The sequence below is a fragment of the Eleutherodactylus coqui genome, chromosome 11 (assembly GCF_035609145.1).
Source record: "Eleutherodactylus coqui strain aEleCoq1 chromosome 11, aEleCoq1.hap1, whole genome shotgun sequence".
Lineage (NCBI taxonomy): Eukaryota > Metazoa > Chordata > Amphibia > Anura > Eleutherodactylidae > Eleutherodactylus > Eleutherodactylus coqui.
This window is the reverse complement of record NC_089847.1, coordinates 140,373,231-140,396,895: the sequence shown is the minus strand read 5'-3', so window position 1 is coordinate 140,396,895 and position 23,665 is coordinate 140,373,231. Positions and strand designations below refer to the sequence as shown.

The 23,665-nt window shown below is 48.4% G+C and overlaps 1 protein-coding gene across 7 annotated transcripts in view; it reads right to left on the bottom strand.

The window, feature by feature from the left end:
• Positions 1-23,665, bottom strand: part of SOX6 (SRY-box transcription factor 6) — a 461,372-nt gene that overhangs the window by 144,180 nt on the left and 293,527 nt on the right. For all 7 annotated transcript variants that reach the window (XM_066583692.1, XM_066583696.1, XM_066583695.1 and 4 more), the window contains exon 8: positions 23,525-23,593. In XM_066583692.1, the coding sequence (XP_066439789.1) occupies positions 23,525-23,593 (69 nt within the window). The remainder of the gene's footprint in view (positions 1-23,524; positions 23,594-23,665) is intronic.

Here is a 23,665-nt window from a genome sequence, read left to right as displayed (position 1 = left end):
ACCCGCACATGTAATGTATATACAACCTGTTCCTCCCATACATCTCTGACCTAATATCCTGATACCTCCCACATGTAATATATATACAACCTGCCCTCCCATACATCTCTGACCTAATATACTGATACCCCCACATGCAATCTATATACAACCTGTCCCCCCATACATCTCTGACCTAATATCCTGATACCCCCACATGTAATCTATATACAACCTGTCCCTACTTACATCTCTGACCTAATATCCTGATACCCCCACATGTAATCTATATACAACCTGTCCCCCCATACATCTCTGACCTAATATCCTGATACCCCCACATGTAATCTATATACAACCTGTCCCCCCATACATCTCTGACCTAATATCCTGATACCCCCCACATGTAATCTATATACAACCTGTCCCCCATACATCTCTGACCTAATTTCCTGATACCCCACGTTATCTATATACAACCTGTCCCCCATACATCTCTGACCTAATATCCTGATACCCCCACATGTAATCTATATACAACCTGTCCCGCATACATCTCTGACCTAATATACTGATACCCCCTCACATGTAATCTATATACAACCTGTCCCTCCATACATCTCTGACCTAATATCCTGATACCCCCCACATGTAATCTATATACAACCTGTCCCCCATACATCTCTGACCTAATATCCTGATACCCCCCCACATGTAATCTATATACAACCTGTCCCTCCATACATCTCTGACCTAATATCCTGATACCCCCCACATGTAATCTATATACAACCTGTCCCCCATACATCTCTGACCTAATATCCTGATACCCCCCCACATGTAATCTATATACAACCTGTCCCTCCATACAACTCTGACCTAATATCCTGATGCCCCACATGTAATCTATACTCAACCTGTCCCTCCATACATCTCTGACCTAATATCCGGATACCCCCCACATGTAATCTATATACAACCTGTCCCTCCATACATCTCTGACCTAATATCCTGATACCCCCACATGTAATCTATATACAACCTGTCCCTCCGTACATCTCTGACCTAATATCCTGATACCCCCACATGTAATCTATATACAACCTGTCCCTCCGTACATCTCTGACCTAATATCCTGATACCCCCCACATGTAATCTATACTCAACCTGTCCCCCCATACATCTGACCTAATATCCTGATACCCCCACATGTAATCTATATACAGCCTGTTCCTCCCATACATCTCTGACCTAATATACTGATACCCCCACATGTAATCTATATACAACCTGTCCCCTCCATACATCTCTGACCTAATACCCTGATAGCCCCCACATGTAATTTATATACAACCTGACCCCTCTATACATTCCTGACCAATATCCTGATACCCCCACATGTAATCTATATACAACCTGTCCCCCATACATCTCTGACCTAATATCCTGATACCCCCAATATCTAATCTATATACAACCTGTCCCCCCATACATCTCTGACATAATATACTGATACCTCCCCACATATAATCTACATACAACCTGCCCCACCATACATCTCTGACCTAATATCCTGATACCCCCACATGTAATCTATATACAACCTGTCCCCCCATACATCTCTGACCTAATATCCTGATACCCCCCACATGTAATCTATATACAACCTGTCCCCCCATACATCTCTGACCTAATATCCTGATACCCCCACATGTAATCTATATACAACCTGTCCCTCCGTACATCTCTGACCTAATATCCTGATACCCCCACATGTAATCTATAAACAACCTGTCCCCCCATACATCTCTGACCTAACATCCTGATACCTCCCACATGTAAGCTATATACAACCTGTCCCCCTATACATCTCTGACCTAATATCCTGATACCCCCACATGTAATCTATATACAACCTGTCCCCCCATACATCTCTAACCCAGTATCCTGATACCTCCACATGTAATGTATATACAACCTGTCCCCCCATACATCTCTAACCCAATATCCTGATACCCCCCACATGTAATCTATACACAACCTGTCCCCCCATACATCTCTGACCTAATATACTGATACCCCCTCACATGTAATCTATATACAACCTGTCCCCCATACATCTCTAACCCAATATCCCGATACCCCCCACATGTAATCTATACACAACCTGTCCCTCCATACATCTGACCTAATATCCCGATACCCCCCACATGTAATCTATACACAACCTGTCCCCCCATACATCTCTGCCCTAATATCCTGATACCCCCCACATGTAATCTATATACACAACCTGTCCCTCATACATCTCTGACCTAATATCCTGATGCCCCCACATGTAATGTATATACATTCTGTCCCCCCCATACATCTCTGACCTAATATCCTGATACCCCCCACATGTAATCTATATACATCCCGCCCCCCCCATACATCTCTGACCTAATATCCTGATACCCCCCACATGTAATCTAAATACATCCTGCCCCCCCCATACATCTCTGACCTAATATCCTGATACCCCCCACGTGTAATCTATATACATCCTGCCTCCCCATACGTCTCTGACCTAATATCATGATACCCTCCACATGTAATGTATATACAACCTGTCCCCGCATACATATCTGACCTAATATCCTGATACCCCCACATGTAATCTATATGCAACCTGTCCCCCATAGATATCTGACCTAATATCCTGCTACCCCCCACATGTAATCTCTGCCCTCATGTACTGTGGAACTCACTGCTCCATTCAAACGTTGAAAACCTTCAAACATAACCTGAAAACGTGTCTCTGCAGAAGAGCTGAAAGCTACAGTAATCCTCCGGCATGGAGTCAGGGTCTCCCATCACTTACTGCCCCCCTGCAGAATGTGAGCCAGGCGGCAGAATCCTCGATGTTAGTTAATCGCTCAGTTTAGTTTACTCGTTTAATCCCATGCAATGAATTTATACCCCTCATATGTACTGCAGCGGGAGTTAGAATAAGAACTTCTGGATGTACATAATTATCGCCCGGACGCTCAGATAAATGTCCATGGCGCAGCTCTTCAGGCCTCACGTGTGCCGAGCGGATGGGTTGACCACTGCAGGCAGGGATCCCGTTGATTCATGTCCTTCTATTTTCAGGTGTGATCAGCAGGCTGGGATCCATCAGATCCTGGGTGTTGTAGAGCTGCCGCAGCTCCGTGTCACCACAGCAGGACGCCTCCAGCATGGTGGATGTTACCCATGCAGGTACATGCCTCCCCCTCAGAGTGTAAGGCAGCTGTCAGGGCTGATGCAAGAAGTCCACGCACGCCTGCCTGTCCATAACAGCCTGCTCTCGGTCCAACTCACCTGTCCGCCTCTCGCTGTTCCTCGTATTGTTATGGCGCTCTGCCACGGCTTCCAATAGCTGCACGGTCATGCCAACCTTATCAGCAAGATCTCACTTCCATTGGCAACCGCAGTGGGCTGAGTGTGAGCCACAAGCGGATACCTTGACTCACTCGTGTCTCTGTTTTGCCCGCCTGTCTCTCTATCCCGCTCACTCGTGTCTCTCTTTTGCCCACCTGTCTCTCTTTCCCGCTCACTCATGTCTCTCTTTTGCCCACCTGTCTCTATATCCCGCTCATTCGTGTCTCTCTTTTGCCCGCCTGTCTCTCTTTCCCGCTCACTCGTGTCTCTGTTTTGCCCGCCTGTCTCTCCATTCCGCTCACTCAAGTCTGTTTTGCCCGCCTGTCTTTCCTATACTGCCACTCACTCGTGTCTCTGTTTTGCCCGTCTGTCTTTCCTATACTGCCACTCACTCGTGTCTCTGTTTTGCCCGCCTGTCTTTCCTATACTGCCACTCACTCGTGTCTCTGTTTTGCCCGCCTGTCTGTCCTATACCGCCGCTCACTTGTGTCCCTGTTTTGCCCGCCTGTCTCTCTCTATCCCACTCACTCGTGTCTCTGTTTTGCCCGTCTGTCTCTCTATCCCGCTCACTTGTGTCTCTGTTTTGGCCGCCTGTCTCTCTATCCCGCTCACTCGTGTCCCTGTTTAGCCTGCCTGTCTCTATCCTGCTCACTCATGTCTCTGTTTTGCCCGCCTGTCTCTCTCTATCCCACTCACTCGTGTCTCTGTTTTGCCCACCTGTCTCTCTATCCTGCTCACTCGTGTCTCTGTTTTGCCCACCTGTCTCTCTATCCCGCTCACTCGTGTCTCTGTTTTGCCCACCTGTCTCTCTATCCTGCTCACTCGTGTCTCTGTTTTGCCCACCTGTCTCTCTATCCCACTCACTCGTGTCTCTGTTTTGCCGGCCTGTCTCTCTATCCCGCTCACTCGTGTCTCTGTTTTGCCCGCCTGTCTCTCTATCCTGCTCACTCGTGTCTCTGTTTTGCCCACCTGTCTCTCTCTATCCTGCTCACTCAAGTCTCTGTTTTGCCGGCCTGTCTCTCTATCCCGCTCACTCGTGTCTCTGTTTTTACCGCCTGTCTCTCTATCCCTCTCACTCGTGTCTCTGTTTTGCCCGCCTGTCTCTTTATCCCGCTCACTCGTGTCTGTTTTGCCCGCCTGTCTCTCTCTATCCCGCTCACTCGTGTCTCTGTTTTGCCCACCTGTCTCTCTCTATCCTGCTCACTCAAGTCTCTGTTTTGCCGGCCTGTCTCTCTATCCCGCTCACTCGTGTCTCTGTTTTGCCCGCCTGTCTCTCTATCCCTCTCACTCGTGTCTCTGTTTTGCCCGCCTGTCTCTTTATCCCGCTCACTCGTGTCTGTTTTGCCCGCCTGTCTCTCTCTATCCCGCTCACTCGTGTCTCTGTTTTGCCCGCCTGTCTCTCTCTATCCTGCTCAATTGTCTCTGTTTTGCCCGCCTGTCTCTTTATCCCGCTCACTTGTGTCTCTGTTTTGCCCGCCTGTCTCTCTCTATCCCGCTCACTCGTGTCTGTTTTGCCCACCTGTCTCTCTCTATCCCGCTCACTCGTGTCTGTTTTGCCCGCCTGTCTCTCCTATACCGCCGCTCACTAGTGTCTCTGTTTTGCTCTCCTGTCCCATCTATCCCGCTCACTCATGTCTGTTTTGCTTGCCTGTCTCTCTCTATCCCGCTCACTCGTGTCTCTGTTTTGCCCGCCTGTCTCTTTCTATCCCGCTCAATTGTGTCTCTGTTTTGCCCGCCTGTCTCTCTCTATCCCGCTCACTCGTGTCTCTGTTTTGCCCACCTGTCTCTCTCTATCCCGCTCACTCGTGTCTCTGTTTTGCCCGCCTGTCTCTCTCTATCCCGCTCACTCGTGTCTCTGTATTGCCCGCCTGTCTCTCTCTATCCCGCTCACTCGTGTCTCTGTTTTGCCCGCCTGTCTCTTTCTATCCCGCTCAATTGTGTCTCTGTTTTGCCCGCCTGTCTCTCTCTATCCCGCTCACTCGTGTCTCTGTTTTGCCCGCCTGTCTCTCTCTATCCCGCTCACTTGTGTCTGCTTTGCCCACCTGTCTCTCTATCCCGCTCACTCGTGTCTCTGTTTTGCCGGCCTGTCTCTCTATCCCGCTCACTCGTGTCTCTGTTTTGCCCGCCTGTCTCTCTCTATCCCGCTCACTCATGTCTGTTTTGCTTGCCTGTCTCTCTCTATCCCGCTCACTCGTGTCTCTGTTTTGCCCGCCTGTCTCTTTCTATCCCGCTCAATTGTGTCTCTGTTTTGCCCGCCTGTCTCTCTCTATCCCGCTCACTCATGTCTGTTTTGCTTGCCTGTCTCTCTCTATCCCGCTCACTCGTGTCTCTGTTTTGCCCGCCTGTCTCTTTCTATCCCGCTCACTCGTGTCTCTGTATTGCCCGCCTGTCTCTCTCTATCCCGCTCACTCGTGTCTCTGTTTTGCCCGCCTGTCTCTTTCTATCCCGCTCAATTGTGTCTCTGTTTTGCCCGCCTGTCTCTCTCTATCCCGCTCACTCGTGTCTCTGTTTTGCCCGCCTGTCTCTCTCTATCCCGCTCACTTGTGTCTGCTTTGCCCACCTGTCTCTCTATCCCGCTCACTCGTGTCTCTGTTTTGCCGGCCTGTCTCTCTATCCCGCTCACTCGTGTCTCTGTTTTGCCCGCCTGTCTCTCTCTATCCCGCTCACTCGTGTCTCTGTTTTGCCCGCCTGTCTCTCTCTATCCCGCTCACTTGTGTCTCTGTTTTGCCCGCCTGTCTCTCTCTATCCCGCTCACTCGTGTCTCTGTTTTGCCTGCCTGTCTCTCTCTATCCTGCTCACTTGTGTCTCTGTTTTGCCCGCCTGTCTCTCTATCCCGCTCACTCGTGTCTCTGTTTTGCCCGCCTGTCTCTCTCTATCCTGCTCACTTGTCTCTGTTTTGCCCGCCTGTCTCTCTATCGCGCTCACTCGTGTCTCTGTTTTCCCCGCCTGTCTCTTTATCCCGCTCACTCGTGTCTCTGTTTTGCCCACCTGTCTCTCCAATACCGCCGCTCACTTGTGTCTCTGTTTTGCCCGCCTGTCTCTCTTTATCCCGCTCACTCGTGTCTGTTTTGCTCTCCTGTCCCATCTATCCCGCTCACTCGTGTCTCTGTTTTGCCCGCCTGTCTCTCTCTATCCCGCTCAATTGTGTCAATGTTTTGCCCGCCTGTCTCTCTATCCCGCTCACTTGTGTCTGTTTTGCCCACCTGTCTCTCTATCCCGCTCACTCGTGTCTCTGCTTTGCCCACCTGTCTCTCTATCCCGCTCACTCGTGTCTCTGTTTTGCCCGCCTGTCTCTCTATCCCGCTCACTCGTGTCTCTGTTTTGCCCGCCTGTCTCTCCTATGCCACTGCTCACTCATGTCTCTGTTTTGCCCGCCTGTCTCTCTCTATCCCGCTCACTCGTGTCTCTGTTTTGCCCGCCTGTCTCTCTATCCCGCTCACTTGTGTCTGCTTTGCCCACCTGTCTCTCTATCCCGCTCACTCAAGTCACTGTTTTGCCCGCCTGTCTCTCTATCCCGCTCACTCGTGTCTCTGTTTTGCCGGCCTGTCTCTCTATCCCGCTTACTCGTGTCTCTGTTTTGCCCGCCTGTCTCTCTCTATCCCGCTCACTCGTGTCTCTGTTTTGCCCGCCTGTCTCTCTCTATCCCGCTCACTTGTGTCTCTGTTTTGCCGGCCTGTCTCTCTATCCCGCTCACTCGTGTCTCTGTTTTGCCCGCCTGTCTCTCCTATGCCACCGCTCGCTCGTGTCTCTGTTTTGCCCGCCTGTCTCTCCTATACTGCCGCTCACTCGTGTCTCTGTTTTGCCCGCCTGTCTCTCCTATACCATCACTCACTCGTGTCTCTGTTGTGCCCGCCTGTCTCTCCTATACCGTCACTAATTCGTGTCTCTGTTTTGCCCGCCTGTCTCTCCTATACCGCCGCTCACTCGTGTCTCTGTTTTGCCCGCCTGTCTCTCCTATGCCGCCGCTCACTCGTGTCTCTGTTTTACCCGCCTGTCTCTACTATACCGCCGCTCACTCGTGTCTCTGTTTTGCCCGCCTGTCTCTTCTATACTGCCGCTCACTCGTGTCTCTGTTTTGCCCGCCTGTCTCTCCTATACCGCCGCTCACTCGTGTCTCTGTTTTGCCCGCCTGTCTCTCCTATACCGCCGCTCACTCGTGTCTGTTTTGCCCGCCTGTCTCTCCTATGCCGCCGCTGACTCGTGTCTCTGTTTTACCCGCCTGTCTCTACTATACCGCCGCTCACTCGTGTCTCTGTTTTGCCCGCCTGTCTCTCCTATACCGCCGCTCACTCGTGTCTCTGTTTTGCCCGCCTGTCTCTCCTATACCGCCGCTCACTCGTGTCTCTGTTTTGCCCGCCTGTCTCTCCTATGCCGCCGCTCACTCGTGTCTGTTTTACCCGCCTGTCTCTACTATACCGCCGCTCACTCGTGTCTCTGTTTTGCCCGCCTGTCTCTCCTATACTGCCGCTCACTCGTGTCTCTGTTTTGCCCGCCTGTCTCTCCTATACCGCCGCTCACTCGTGTCTCTGTTTTGCCCGCCTGTCTCTCCTATACCGCCGCTCACTCGCGTCTCTGTTTTGCCCGCCTGTCTCTCCTATGCCGCCGCTGACTCGTGTCTCTGTTTTACCCGCCTGTCTCTACTATACCGCCGCTCACTCGTGTCTCTGTTTTGCCCGCCTGTCTCTCCTATACCGCCGCTCACTCGTGTCTCTGTTTTGCCCGCCTGTCTCTCCTATACCGCCGCTCACTCGTGTCTCTGTTTTGCCCGCCTGTCTCTCCTATGCCGCCGCTCACTCGTGTCTGTTTTACCCGCCTGTCTCTACTATACCGCCGCTCACTCGTGTCTCTGTTTTGCCCGCCTGTCTCTCCTATACTGCCGCTCACTCGTGTCTCTGTTTTGCCCGCCTGTCTATCCTATACCGCCGCTCACTCGTGTCTCTGTTTTGCCCGCCTGTCTCTCCTATACTGCCGCTCACTCGTGTCTCTGTTTTGCCCGCCTGTCCCTCCTATACCGCCGCTCACTCGTGTCTCTGTTTTACCCGCCTGTCTCTACTATACCGTCACTCACTCGTGTCTCTGTTTCGCCCGCCTGTCTCTCCTATACCGCCGCTCACTCGTGTCTCTGTTTTACCCGGCTGTCTCTACTATACCGCCGCTCACTCGTGTCTCTGTTTTGCCCGCCTGTCTCTCCTATACTGCCGCTCACTCGTGTCTCTGTTTTGCCCGCCTGTCTCTCCTATACTGCCGCTCACTCGTGTCTCTGTTTTGCCCACCTGTCTCTCCTATACCGTCACTCACTCGTGTCTCTGTTGTGCCCGCCTGTCCCTCCTATACTGCCGCTCACTCGTGTCTCTGTTTTGCCCACCTGTCTCTCCTATACCGTCACTCACTCGTGTCTGTTTTGCCCGCCTGTCTCTCCTATACCACCGCTCACTCGTGTCTCTGTTTTGCCCACCTGTCTCTCCTATACCGTCACTCACTCGTGTCTCTGTTTTGCCCGCCTGTCTCTCCTATACCGTCACTCACTCGTGTCTCTGTTTTGCCCACCTGTCTCTCCTATACCGTCACTCACTCGTGTCTCTGTTTTGCCCACCTGTCTCTCCTATACCGTCACTCACTCGTGTCTCTGTTTTGCCCGCCTGTCTCTCCTATACCGTCACTCACTCGTGTCTCTGTTTTGCCCACCTGTCTCTCCTATACCGTCACTCACTCGTGTCTCTGTTGTGCCCGCCTGTCCCTCCTATACTGCCGCTCACTCGTGTCTCTGTTTTGCCCGCCTGTCTCTCCTATACCGCCGCTCACTCGTGTCTCTGTTTTGCCCACCTGTCTCTCCTATACTGCCGCTCACTCTCTATTTCTGGTCCGTGTTACATCTTTGTATTTTGTGGCACTCTAACATTCCGTTAATTTGGCGCTCAGTAGTTGACGGTCTCCGGCGTTGCAGCACAACTGTCTTCTCACATATGATGTGGCCCCCGGTGGCGTTGTTCACACGTCTTCTCATGTGAGGCCCGGGCTCCCTGCGCTTCGCTCCTGTTCTCTCATCCATCCATTTGGCGCTCGGTGCTGAGGTTGTCTCTATTAAGCAATTTTTTGCGCATCATTAACTTTTAAGCAGGCGTCGATAGCTTTATTGTTTAAATTGCGCAGGACTTTATTTAACGTCAGCACTTCTTCTGGCTCCTGACAAGGACTCCACCATCTTAGAACTAATTGAATTGATCCCTGGAAAGTAGAAACCACTAGACAGAATTATCCCCCCAACGTGTCAATATATTAAATCAAAGGGCTAATGAGTTAGGTCATTGCTTCTTTTATCTGACGCGACTGCAAGAACGTGGCGGCTTTAACCACTTACTTCTGAGATTAATGGTCGGCTTTAGGTAGCGAGACGCTGCAGTCGGCCGGCAGGAGAACTCACTGCGCGAAGAGGAGCCCAAAACATCTTGTAGTAGTGACTGCACCCCAAAATACAGACATAGGGAATAGTGTATCAGGGGGGGACTGGGAGAGGCGGGTGAAGACGCCGTGGGCATGGTCACCCAGTTATAATAGTGCAGTACACAAATACCAGCGGCCGCCTGCAGGCATCGCAAGGGGAACATCCTGTCGATACCCAGCTCCCTGCAGACGGCGGTGCTGACCAGGAGAGGCGCTGCTGCGGCGGATGTGGTTGATGTTAGGGGGGCTGGTCCACCATCTGCAGGCACCCCCCCCCCTGACCCGAGGACGGTCTCCTCCGATTCGTCCTTGCCGCAGGTCGCACCGTCTCTCCTGGAGTTCTTTGGGATGAGATGAGCGTCCTGATCTCTGCTCTGGTTATGTTGAGGACACTTGGCAGCTTCTGTTCTCTGTTGTCAGCTACGGTAGAATGAGGATTATCGCAGACAAGTCTCTCTGCGTTCCAAGACGTCCGACGAAAACCGCACTTACAATAGGGAATAACAGAGCGCAGAAGGAATGCAGAGACGCGTCCCGTCAGCCTTTCCTCCAGGTTTTTACAGCTGCTGACTCACATCTTGGAGTTGCCGTCTGTTTCCATCTGGATCGCGGCACGAACGTTCCGCACCTAATAATTCAGCCGCTTATTCAAACTCATTCAGTCTACTTCTCTCTTGTGCCCAATCAGGCTGTAGAACTACAAGCACCACCATGCCTTATAACACATACACCTGTGCTCTACTGTCCGATCCGCGAACACGCCAAATATATGAAGAACGTCTTCCATGCGCCTTGACTTCAATGCACCACATCATCCATGGGCCACATTTTCTATGTGCCACTTCCTCCATGCACCACGTCTTCAATGCGCCACATCCTCCATGCGCCACATCCTCGCTGGGGAGGCGCAGAGAATTACAGCAGGCAGATCCATGTGACACTGATTTCTGCTTTATCTGATCATATTGATCTTTGCATTAACCCGCGAGGCGCTGTGTAATGGCGAGCGACCGCACAGCACGCAGGGCGGCGATAGGAACCTTCTCACAATCAGTCGGCTTGTTTTGCAGTGTTTGTTCACCGGTTGCTCCATGCAGGGAAGAAAAGACGCATTATCTGCGCTATAATTTGGGATTTTCCCACAGACACGCTCTTTGTAAATGGTGGTTCTCATCAGCGCTACGGATCGCCGCGGGCGCTCCACTGTCTCCCACCACAAACATATTCTTTATAGCCAACGGGCACAGGGTCCCCGGACGGCGCTGCCCGCCACACAGGCTCGCACTATATTTACCAACCACAGGCATTCTGCTACCTGACTTCTGGCAAGTAACTCCAAACAGAAATTAGAATATCAAAGAGATGTGTGGAAAGAGACGGCGGCGAGCACAAGAGCGCCACTCACGCTCCGCGCTATTTGTTTCCATTCAATAATATTTGGTTCTCCTGAATCCTTTCCTTTCTTCTCGCCTTCCACCCGTGCGTCCGTCGCTGCAGCGAGCTTATGCGGACTGGCACCAGGCTGGGTGGTCACTGCAGCTACCGGCAGCGTCAGCTACCAAATCAAAGGGATATTGGTGTCGCGGTCGGAGGTCTCTGATACTGGAAGTGATGAGATGATCGCGCTTTGAAGTTTCAGCAGAGAAAGTGACAGAACTTTAATATCAGGCGAAGATGGCGCCTTCTCCGCAGAGCTGAATGTAACACAAAGACCCCTGACAACATGAGTGTATGAGCTATAGGGGCAGCCACAATGGGCACTAGGACCATGGAGAGCAGTGGCCATAGTCACCGCAGCCGCTAGGGCCATGGAGAGCAGTGGCCATAGTCACCGCAGCCGCTAGGACCATGGAGAGCAGTGGCCATAGTCACCACAGCCACTAGGGGCCATAGAGAGGAATGGCCATAGTCACCGCAGCCACTAGGCACCATGGAGAGGAATGGCCATAGTCACCGCAGCCACTAGGCACCATGGAGAGGAGTGGCCATAGTCACCACAGCCACTAGGGGCCATAGAAAGGAGTGGCCATAGTCACCGCAGCCGCTAGGGGCCATAGAAAGGAGTGGCCATAGTCACCACAGCCACTAGGGGCCATAGAAAGGAGTGGCCATAGTCACCGCAGCCACTAGGGGCCATAGAGAGGAATGGCCATAGTCACCACAGCCATTAGGGGCCATAGAGAGGAATGGCCATAGTCACCGTAGCCACTAGGCACCATGGAGAGGAATGGCCATAGTCACCGCAGCCACTAGGCACCATGGAGAGCAGTGGCCATAGTCACCGCAGCCACAAGGGGCCATAGAGAGGAGTGGCCATAGTCACCACAGCCACTAGGGGCCATAGAAAGGAGTGGCCATAGTCACCGCAGCCGCTAGGGGCCATAGAAAGAAGTGGCCATAGTCACCACAGCCACTAGGGGCCATAGAAAGGAGTGGCCATAGTCACCGCTGCCGCTAGGACCATGGAGAGCAGTGGCCATAGTCACCACAGCCATTAGGGGCCATAGAGAGGAATGGCCATAGTCACCGCAGCCACTAGGACCATGGAGAGCAGTGGCCATAGTCACCACAGCCACTAGGGGCCATAGAGAGGAATGGCCATAGTCACCGCAGCCACTAGGCACCATGGAGAGCAGTGGCCATAGTCACCGCAGCCACAAGGGGCCATAGAGAGGAGTGGCCATAGTCACAACAGCCACTAGGGGCCATAGAAAGGAGTGGCCATAGTCACCGCAGCCGCTAGGGGCCATAGAAAGGAGTGGCCATAGTCACCACAGCCACTAGGGGCCATAGAAAGGAGTGGCCATAGTCACCGCTGCCGCTAGGACCATGGAGAGCAGTGGCCATAGTCACCACAGCCATTAGGGGCCATAGAGAGGAATGGCCATAGTCACCGCAGCCACTAGGACCATGGAGAGCAGTGGCCATAGTCACCACAGCCACTAGGGGCCATAGAGAGGAATGGCCATAGTCACCGCAGCCACTAGGGGCCATGGAGAGCAGTGGCCATAGTCACCGCAGCCACTAGGGGCCATGGAGAGCAGTGGCCATATTGACTGAAACCACTAGGGGCCATGAAGAGCAGTGTCCATAGTCCCCACAGCCGCTATGACTATGGAGAGGAGTGGCCACAGTCACCGCAGCCACTAGAGTCCATGGAGATGAGTGGCCATAGTCACCGCAGCCGCTAGGGGCAATGGAGAGGAGGGGCCACAGTCGCTGCAGCTGCTAAGTGCATGTGAACAGGAGAGGACCAGCAGTTACGTTTTTCGGCCTCTCTTCTGCAGTTAAGCACCAGTCTAACAGTATATTCCAGATAATTCCCGATGGGAATCAGAATATGTAGAGTGTGTGCCCCGCAGACCCCGCTGACAAACACTTCGATCTTATGTAACAAACAAGAATTATTACAAAAATAGAAAGTTCTGCAACTTTCTTATAGACTCTGTGTATCAATCCTTCACTAATTTCAAGACTTCTGCTTACTGTCAATGAATGGAAAATTTGTACTGAGTTAATACTTCTCACAGCTGAAAGGTTGTCACAGTGTGTCAGTACAGACAATCCTCTGGGAGCTGAACACTTTAGCCAAAATCACTCACCTGCCCTGATAATTTGTTACTAAATAAGAGAGCGGATAACATGTATCAGCCTGGAGAGCAGCTGTTTATCTCAGGGTGGGGATGCCTCTGGGGATGAGTGGAATCCTCTCCTGAGACCCTCTGCAGTCCACATCGTCACGGGCAGCATACAGCCATCCAGACTACAGCATCTGCAGACATGTGGAGCTGATTATCAGATCAGAATCTCAACATGAGAAAGAATAAATGATGTATATCTTGTCCTTTACAAACACAGATAAAGGAGCCTCCGACATAAACTGTAATTACTGCCTGTGATGGATGTTCCCGGAGGGAAGGCTCTGCTGACAAAGCCATTGTGCCGCGTAGCAATATCTGTTTGTTTCTTGTAAGACATGTTTACTCTGTGCGCTGAGGAAATCAAGTGTGTCAGGAGGATCCCCTGTTGTGTGCTGCACTATGTGCTCCTCCGGCAGCTCACTACACCGGGCTGTAAGTCGGCACTTCACCCCAACAGGCTCCTCCCATTCCTTATGTCCCACAATGTCTGGCATGTAACAACATAATCAAATAAATCACAATATGTTATAGAGCATAACAATACTAGATTACTAAACTACATCCTGTATTATACCCCGGAGCTGTACTCACTATTCTGCTGGGGGAGTCACTGTGTACATACATTACTTATCGTGTACTGATCCTGAGTTACATCCTGTATTATACCCCAGAGCTGCACTCACTATTCTGCTGGTGGAGTCACTGTGTACATACATTACTTATCCTGTACTGATCCTGAGTTACATTGTGTATTATACTCCAGAGCTGCACTCACTATTCTGCTGGTGGAGTCACTGTGTACATACATTACTTATCCTGTACTGATCCTGAGTTACATCCTGCATTATACTGCAGAGCTGCACTCACTATTCTGCTGGTGGAGTCACTGTGTACATACATTACTTATCCTGTACTGCTCCTGAGTTACATCCTGTATTATACTGTAGAGCTGCACTCACTATTCTGCTGGTGGTGGAGTCACTGTGTACATACATTACTTATTCTGTATTATACTCCAGAGCTGCACTCACTATTCTGCTGGTGGAGTCACTGTGTACATACATTACTTATTCTGTATTATACTCCAGAGCTGCACTCACTATTCTGCTGGTGGAGTCACTGTGTACATACATTACTTATCCTGTACTGCTCCTGAGTTACATCCTGTATTATACTCCAGAGCTGCACTCACTATTCTGCTGGTGGAGTCACTGTGTACATACATTACTTATCCTGTACTGACCCTGAGTTACATCCTGTATTATACTCCAGAGCTGCACTCGCTATTCTGCAGAGCTGACATTTCCCAGCATTGCCTACTTGATGAGTGACTGCACAGGGCTTGGTCTGCTGATGTGCATTCTGGGAGGTGTGCTTTTGACTACCATTTCTGCTTTTCATGGTGGTTGCTCTATTGGTAGCTGGGCAGGTATAGACTCTTGCGGTGCGGCTTGTACTTGCTGAGCAGATGTTTCCCCTCTCCTTATAGCTGAGTAGTCATCATGCTGTGAAGTCTCTCAGTCCTCAGCCTACAGACCTGGCACATATGTGAGAAATTAAGGTTGGTTTACCAGAGACAAGCGCCTGTCAAGTCTGGCGGAGCAGCGGATGATCCTCAGGGGTCCTATTTCCCTCCGTCCGCTGCCAGTCATTCTATTAGCGGTGTTCCCTCTGTGCAGGTTGTGTATACAGTGTGATAAATCATTTAATAACGTACACATCATCCGGCCTTCATATGGCAGCCTATACTTGTCATGTGGGGGGCTACAGAGCCATCAGAGACCCCCCTGAGTGTACGGCGTCAAGCATTTATTGGCACCATGTTAATAAAGTCTATTACTGCAGTCCACCATAGGGGAATACGATAAAGACCGTTCTCTTATATTAAAATAGAATGGAGGGTTGTCAGTGAGCCTCATGGTAGCAGTCATGATAATCACAAGTTCATGGTTGCAGGTAGTGGTCATGGCCGCGGATAAAACTGTGCCATTTCTCTCCGATTCATTCTTGTTCCTCGGAGTCATGGGTTGAATCCTACCCTGGAGCTCCCTCTGCACTGCGCTGAATCCTCCCCTCAAGCTCCCCTCTGAACTAGGCTTAATCCTCCCCTCAAGCTCCCCTCTGAACTAGGCTTAATCCTCCCCTCAAGCTCCCCTCTGCACTGCACTGAATCCTCCCCTCGAGCTCCCCTTTGCACTGCACTGAATCCTCACCAGAACACTCCTTTGCACTGCGCTGAATCTTCTCCCAAGCTCCCATCTGAGCTTCCCTCTGCACTGGGCTGAATCCTCCTCCGAGCTCCCCTTTGCACTGCGCTGAATACTCTCCCGAGCTCCCCTCTGCACTGGACTGAATCCTCCTCCGAGGTCCCCTCTGCACTGGACTTAATCCTCTCCCGAAACCACCTCTACACTGGGCTGAATCCTCCGTTGAGCTCCACTCTGCACTGCACTGAGTCCTTACTCAAACTCCCCTTTGCACTGCGCTGAATCCTCCCCCAAGCTCCCCTTTGAGCTTCCCTCTGCACTCGGCTGAATCCTCCTTTGAGTTCACCTCTGCATTGTGCTGAATCCTCTCCAAAACTCCCCTCTGCACTGGCCTGAATCCTCCCCCGAGCTTCCCTCTGTACTGGGCAGAATCAACCCCCAAGCTTCCCTCTGCACTGGGCAGAATCCTCCTCTGAGCTCCCCTCTGCGCTGGGCTGAATTCTCTTCTGAGCTCCCCTCTGCACTGGGCTGAATCCTCCTTCAACCTTCTCCCTGTACAGGGCAGAATCCTCCTCTTAGCTCCCCTCTGCACTGGGCTGAATCCTCACTGAACTCCCCTCTGCACTATGCTAAATCCACCCCCGAGTTCCCCTCGGCACTGGGGAATCCTCCTTCGAGCTCTCCCATCTGCACTGGGCTGTATCCTCCTCTGAGCTGCCCTCTGCACTGGGCTGAATCCTCCTCCAAGCTTCTCTCTGCACTGGGCTGAATCCTCCTTCAAGCTCCCCCTTTGCACTGGGCTGAATCTTCCTCCAAGCTTCTCTCTGCGCTGGCTGAATCCTCCCCCGAGCTGCCCTCTGCACTGGACTGAATCCTCCCCCGAGCTTCCCCTCTGCATTGGGCTGAATCCTCCTCCGAGCTCCCCTCTGCACTGGGCTGAATCCTCCTCCGAGCTCCCCTCTGCACTGGGCTGAATCCTCCTCCGAGCTCCCCTCTGCACTGGGCTGAATCCTCCTCCGAGCTCCCCTCTGCACTGGGGTGAATTCTCCTCCGAGCTCCCCTCTGCACTGGGCTGAATCCTCCTCCGAGCTCCCCTCTGCACTGGGCTGAATCCTCCTCCGAGCTCCCCTCTGCACTGGGCTGAATCCTCCTCCGAGCTCCCCTCTGCACTGGGCTGAATCCTCCTCCGAGCTCCCCTCTGCACTGCGCTGAATCCTCCTCCGAGCTTCCCTCTGCATTGGGCTGAATCCTCCTCCGAGCTCCCCTCTGCATTGGGCTGAATCCTCCTCCGAACACCCCTCTGCACTGGGCTGAATCATCCTCCAAGCTTCCCTCTGCACTGCGCTGAATCCTCCTCCGAGCTCCCCTCTGCACTCCGCTGAATCCTCCTCCGAGCTGCCCCCTGCACTGGGCTGAATCCTCCTCCGAGCTCCCCTCTGCACTGGGCTGAATCCTCCTCCGAGCTCCCCTCTGCACTGGGCTGAATCCTCCTCCGAGCTCCCCTCTGCACTGGGCTGAATCCTCCTCCGAGCTCCCCTCTGCACTGGGCTGAATCCTCCTCCGAGCTCCCCTCTGCACTGGGCTGAATCCTCCTCCGAGCTCCCTCCTGCATTGGGCTGAATCCTCCTCCGAGCTCCCCTCTGCACTGGGCTGAATCCTCCTCCGAGCTCCCCTCTGCACTGGGCTGAATCCTCCCCCGAGCTCCCCTCTGCACTGGGCTGAATCCTCCTCCGAGCTCCCCTCTGCATTGGGCTGAATCCTCCTCCGAGCTCCCCTCTGCACTAGGCTGAATCATCCTCCAAGCTTCCCTCTGCACTGCGCTGAATCCTCCTCCGAGCTTCCCTCTGCATTGGGCTGAATCCTCCTCCGAGCTCCCCTCTGCACTGGGCTGAATCCTCCTCCGAGCTCCCCTCTGCACTGGGCTGAATCCTCCTCCGAGCTCCCCTCTGCACTGGGCTGAATCCTCACATATCCCAGAATATAGAACAAGAATAGTAGTTCTGTGCAGCTCCCACTACCCCTGTGTTCAGAGCAGGAGTGGTAATTCTGTGTAGAGTAGGAGTAGTAGTACTGTGTAGATATCATTTATCTCTGTGTACAGCAGGAATAGTAGTACCATGCAGTTCCCTGTATGGAGCAAATGTAGTAGCACCGTGAAGCTCCTACTTATCCCTTTCTGCAGAGTAGGAGTAGTAGTACTGTTGAGGGCCTCTGATTAGATGCTGCTCTCAGCTATAAATGAGAGGTCCAGCTCGAAGATTGGAGGTCAATTAGACACTTAATGATGAAGCGAATCTTTAAATATATTTCTACTATTATTATCCCAGCAAAAAATTAATTAGGCGGGTCATGGCGGACACGGGGCTAATGTGGAGCGTAATTACTGCTGATCTCCGACACGCTCCCACTATACACAGTCCTTGTTCAGAGCTCGAACACTTCAATGTCTAGTGTTTAATCACATGAATAAAGACCAAAGATCTGAGAGCTTTTTTCTGTCTGCCGCTCATCCCGAGCCTTTATTACAGATCGTTAGCTCTTCTATTATTAACTATCAGAGACACTCAGACACTGACAACCGAAAGATGGATGGATAGATGGAGATAGATAGAGAGACAGATAGATAGATAGATAGATAGATAGATAGATAGATAGATAGATAGATATGAGATAGATAGATAGAGAGACAGATAGATATGAGATAGATAGATATGAGATAGATAGATATGAGATAAATAGATAGATAGATAGACATGGAGACAGATAGATAGGAGATAGATAGGAGATAGGAGATAGATAGATAGATAGGAGATAGATAGATAGATAGATAGATAGATAGATAGATAGATAGATAGATAGGAGATAGATATGAGACAGAAAGATAGATAGACATGGAGACAGATAGATAGGAGATAGATAGATAGATAGATAGATAGATATGAGATAGATAGATAGATAGAAAGATATGAGATAGATAGATATGAGATAGATAGATATGAGATAGATATGAGATAGATAGATAGATAGATAGATAGATAGATAGATATGAGATAGATAGATAGATACATAGATAGACAGATACATAGATAGAAGATAGATAAATATGAGATAGCTAGATAGATGTGAGATAGATAGATAGATGTGAGATAGACAGACAGATAGATATGAGATAGATAGATAGATAGATAGATAGATACATAGATAGATAGAAGATAGATAGATATGAGATAGACAGATATGAGATAGATAGATAGATGTGAGATAGATAGATAGATGTGAGATAAATAGATATGAGATAGATAGATAGATATGAGATAGATATGAGATAGATATGAGATAGATAGATAGATATGAGATAGATAGATATTAGATAGTTAGATAGATAGATAGGAGATGGATAGATAGATGTGAGATAAGACAGATAGATAGACACATAGATATGAGATAGATAGATAGATAGATATAAGACAGATAGATAGACACATAGATATGAGATAGATAGATAGATAATGGATAGATAAATAGATAGATAGATAGAAGATGGATAGATGAATAGATAGGTATGAGATAGATAGATAGATAGATATGAGACAGATAGATAGATAGAAGATGGATAGATGAAAAGATAGGTATGAGATAGATAGACACATAGATATGAGATAGATAGATAGAGATAAGACAGATAGATAGACACATAGATATGAGATAGATAGATAATGGATAGATAGATAGATAGAAGATGGATAGATGAATAGATAGGTATGAGATAGATAGATAGATAGATAGATAGATAGATAGATAGATAGATAGATATGAGACAGATAGATAGATAGATGTGAGATAGATAGATGGAGATAAGACAGATAGACAGATAGATATGAGATAAATAGATAGATAGATGGAGATAAGACAGATAGATAGACAGATAGATATGAGATAGATAGATAGATAGATAGATAGATAGATAGATAGATAGATAATGGATAGATAAATAGATAGATAGAAGATGGATAGATGAATAGATAGGTATGAAATAGATAGATAGATATGAGATAAATAGATAGATAGATGTGAGATAGATAGATGGAGATAAGACAGATAGACAGATGGATATGAGATAGATAGATAGATAGATAGATAGAAGATGGATAGATGAATAGATAGGTATGAGATAGATAGATAGATAGATAGATATGAGATAGATAGATAGATAGATAATGCATACATAGATAGATAGAAGATGGATAGATGAATAGATAGGTATGAGATAGATAGATAGATATGAGACAGATAGATAGATAGATAGATATGAGATAGATAGATGTGAGATAGATAGATAGGTGTGAGATAGACAGATAGATAGATATGAGATAGATAGATAGATGTGAGATAGATAGATGGAGATAAGACAGATAGATAGACAGATAGATATGAGATAGATAGATAATGGATAGATAAATAGATAGAAGATGGATAGATGAATAGATAGGTATGAGATAGATAGATAGATAGATAGATAGATATGAGACAGATAGATAGATAGATAGATGGAAGATGGATAGATAAATAGATAGATATGAGATAGATAGATAGATAGATAAATAGAAGATGGATAGATGGATAAATAGATACGAGATAGATAGAAGATGGATAGATAGATAGATATGAGATAGATAGATAGATATGAGATAGATAGATAGATGTGAGATAGATAGATAGATGTGAGATAGATAGATAGATGTGAGATAGATAGATAGATAGATAGATAGATAGATAGATGGATGTGAGATAGATAGATAGATGTGAGATAGATAGATAGACAGATAGATGTGAGATAGATAGATGGAGATAAGACAGATAGATATGAGATAGATAGATAGATAGATAGATAAATAGATAGATAGATAATGGATAGATAAATAGATAGATAGAAGATGGATAGATGAATAGATAGGTATGAGATAGATAGATACATATGGGACAGATATATAGATAGATAGATAGAAGATGGATAGATAAATAGATAGATATGAGATAGATAGATAGATAGATAGATAGATAGATAGATAGATAGATAGATAGATAGATAGAAGATGGATAGATGGATAAATAGATATGAGATAGATAGATAGAAGATGGATAGATACATAGATAGATATGAGATAGGAGACAGATAGTATATAGATAGATAATAGATAGATAGATATGAGATAGATAAAATATAGATATGAGATAGATAGTAGATATATATATATATATATATATATATACACACTATCTATCTCATATTTATCTTTTATCTATCTTATATCTATCTATCTATTATCTATCTATATACTATCTGTCTCCTATCTCATATCTATCTATCCATCTTCTATCTATCTATCTCATATCTATCTATTTATCTATCTATTCATCTTCTATCTATCTATCTATCCATCTTCTATCTATCTATCCATCTTCTAATTATCTATCTCATATCTATCTATTTATCAATCTTCTATCCATCTATCTCATATCTATCTCATATCTATCTCCTATCTCATATCTATCTATGTAGATAGATAGATAGATAGATAGATAGATAGATAGATAGATAGATAGATAGGAGATAGATAGATAGATAGGACATAGATGGATGGATGGATAGATAGATAGATAGATAGATAGATAGATAGATAGATAGATAGATATGAGATAGATAGATAGATAGATAGATAGATAGACAGATGGATGGATGGATGTATAGATAGATAGATGGATAGGCTACCTCTTCATTATTGATGATCGGAGACATCTTCTCGATGGGCTCCAGAGAGCTTCTCTCCCTCCAGTCTTATATATAAATAATAAAAATGTCAGATTACCAGCTAATCTGTATAAATCTTGCTCCGCAGCGCCGCAGGCCGCCGGCCCGCGGTTCGCACCACTATACTAAATAAAATACTTAAATATACCTCGCTGTACAGAATCTGCGGTATTATTATTTCTGGTGATTTCAGTATTTTTTGCCTCAATCTTCCGTCTACGCGGTCAGGTACGGTCCATGGGTGTTTGGGGCGGTATTATTTTTAGCCTAATCCATGTAACAGAATCCGTATGCATTAGTCGGGTGAAGACCGTTGCTATGGCAATGATTTTTTCCCCTCTTCAATAATAGGTAATTACCACAATACAAGAGGGTAAGTACCATGTACTGCGCCAATCCTGTCTGACTGCGGCGCACATTTGATACAGTTACAATCATCATCATCCAACACATTAACTCCTTAACATGTTATATTACATTATGTTATCATTTATACCGCGACCAACAGTGACGCCTCATCAAAGGCAAGGAACGACCAAAACATGACTGCAAGATAACAGGGAGGTCGTTCTAAAGGACAGATGAGAAAAATGAGGTCATATGGATATGGGGCAAATTCAGTGATGTCACCTCTGCTCTCTAGTGATAGATAGGCGGCATTCTCAGTGATGTCACTGCTGCTCTCTAGTGATAGATAGGCAGCATTCTCAGTGATGTCACCGCTGCTCTCTAGCGATGGATAGGCGGCAATCTCAGTGATGTCACCGCTCCTCTCTAGTGATGTATAGACGGCATTCTCAGTGATGTCACCGCTGCTCTCTAGTCATGGATAGGCGGTATTCTCAGTGATGTCACCACTGTTCTCTAGTCATGGATAGGCAGTATTCTCAGTGATGTCTCCGCTGCTCTCTAGTGATGGATAGGCGGCATTCTCAGTTATGTCACCACTGTTCTCTAGTCATGGATAGGCAGTATTCTCAGTGATGTCAACGCTGCTCTCTAGTGATGGATAGGCGGCATTATTAGTGATATTACAGCTGCTCTCTACTGATGGATAGGTGGCATTCTCTGTGATGTCACCGCCGGTCTCTAGTGATAGATAAGCAGTATTCCCAGTGATGTCACCACTGCTCTCTAGTGATGGATAGGCACTATTCTCAGTGATGTCACAGCTGCTCTCTAGTGATGGATGGGCGGCATTCTCAGTGATATCACCGCTGCTCTCTAGTGATGGATAGGCGGCATTCATGTGATGTCACTGCTGCTCTCTAGTGAAGGATAGGCGGCATTCTCAGTAATGTCACCGCTGCTCTCTAGTGATGGATAGGCGGCATTCTCAGTGATGTCACCGCTGCTCTCTAGTGATAGATAGGCGGCATTCTCAGTGATGTCACCGCTGCTCTCTAGTGATGGATAGGCAGCATTCTCAGTGATGTCACCGCTCCTCTCTAGTGATGTATAGGCGGCATTCTCAGTGATGTCACCGCTGCTCCCTAGTGATAGATAGGCGGCATTCTCAGTGATGTCACCGCTGCTCCCTAGTGATGGATAGGCAGCATTCTCAGTGATGCCACCGCTGCTTTCTAGTGATGGATATGCAGCATTCTCAGTGATGTCACGGCTGCTCTCTAGTGATGGATAGGCGGCATTCTCAGTGATGTCACTGCTGCTCTCTAGTGATAGATAGGCGGCATTCCCAGTGATGTCACCGCTGCTCTATAGTGATGGATAGGCAGCATTTTTAGTGATGTCACCGCTGCTCTCTAGTCATGGATAGGCGGTATAATCAGTGAGGTCACTGCTGCTCTCTAGTGATGAATAGGCAGCATTCTCAGTGATGTCACCGCTGCTCTCTAGTCATGGATAGGTGGAATTCTCAAGGATGTCACCGCTGCTCTCTAGTGATGCATAGGTGGCATTCTCAGTGATATCACTAGTATCTAACAATTACAAATTGTATGCCCACTACAAGAACATCTATAGACTCTGGCACATATATAAAGGCTCCATACCCCCCACACCCCATATCTGCGGACACAGACCTGGATCTGCTGCTGCAGGATGTTGATCTTGTGCTGCTGCTGCAGGAGCTGCTGCTGCTGTCGTGCAATCTGTATAGGTAGAACAGAAGGCTTAATCAGACACATTGTACACTCATGTAACCGCCGGCCATTACGGCTACA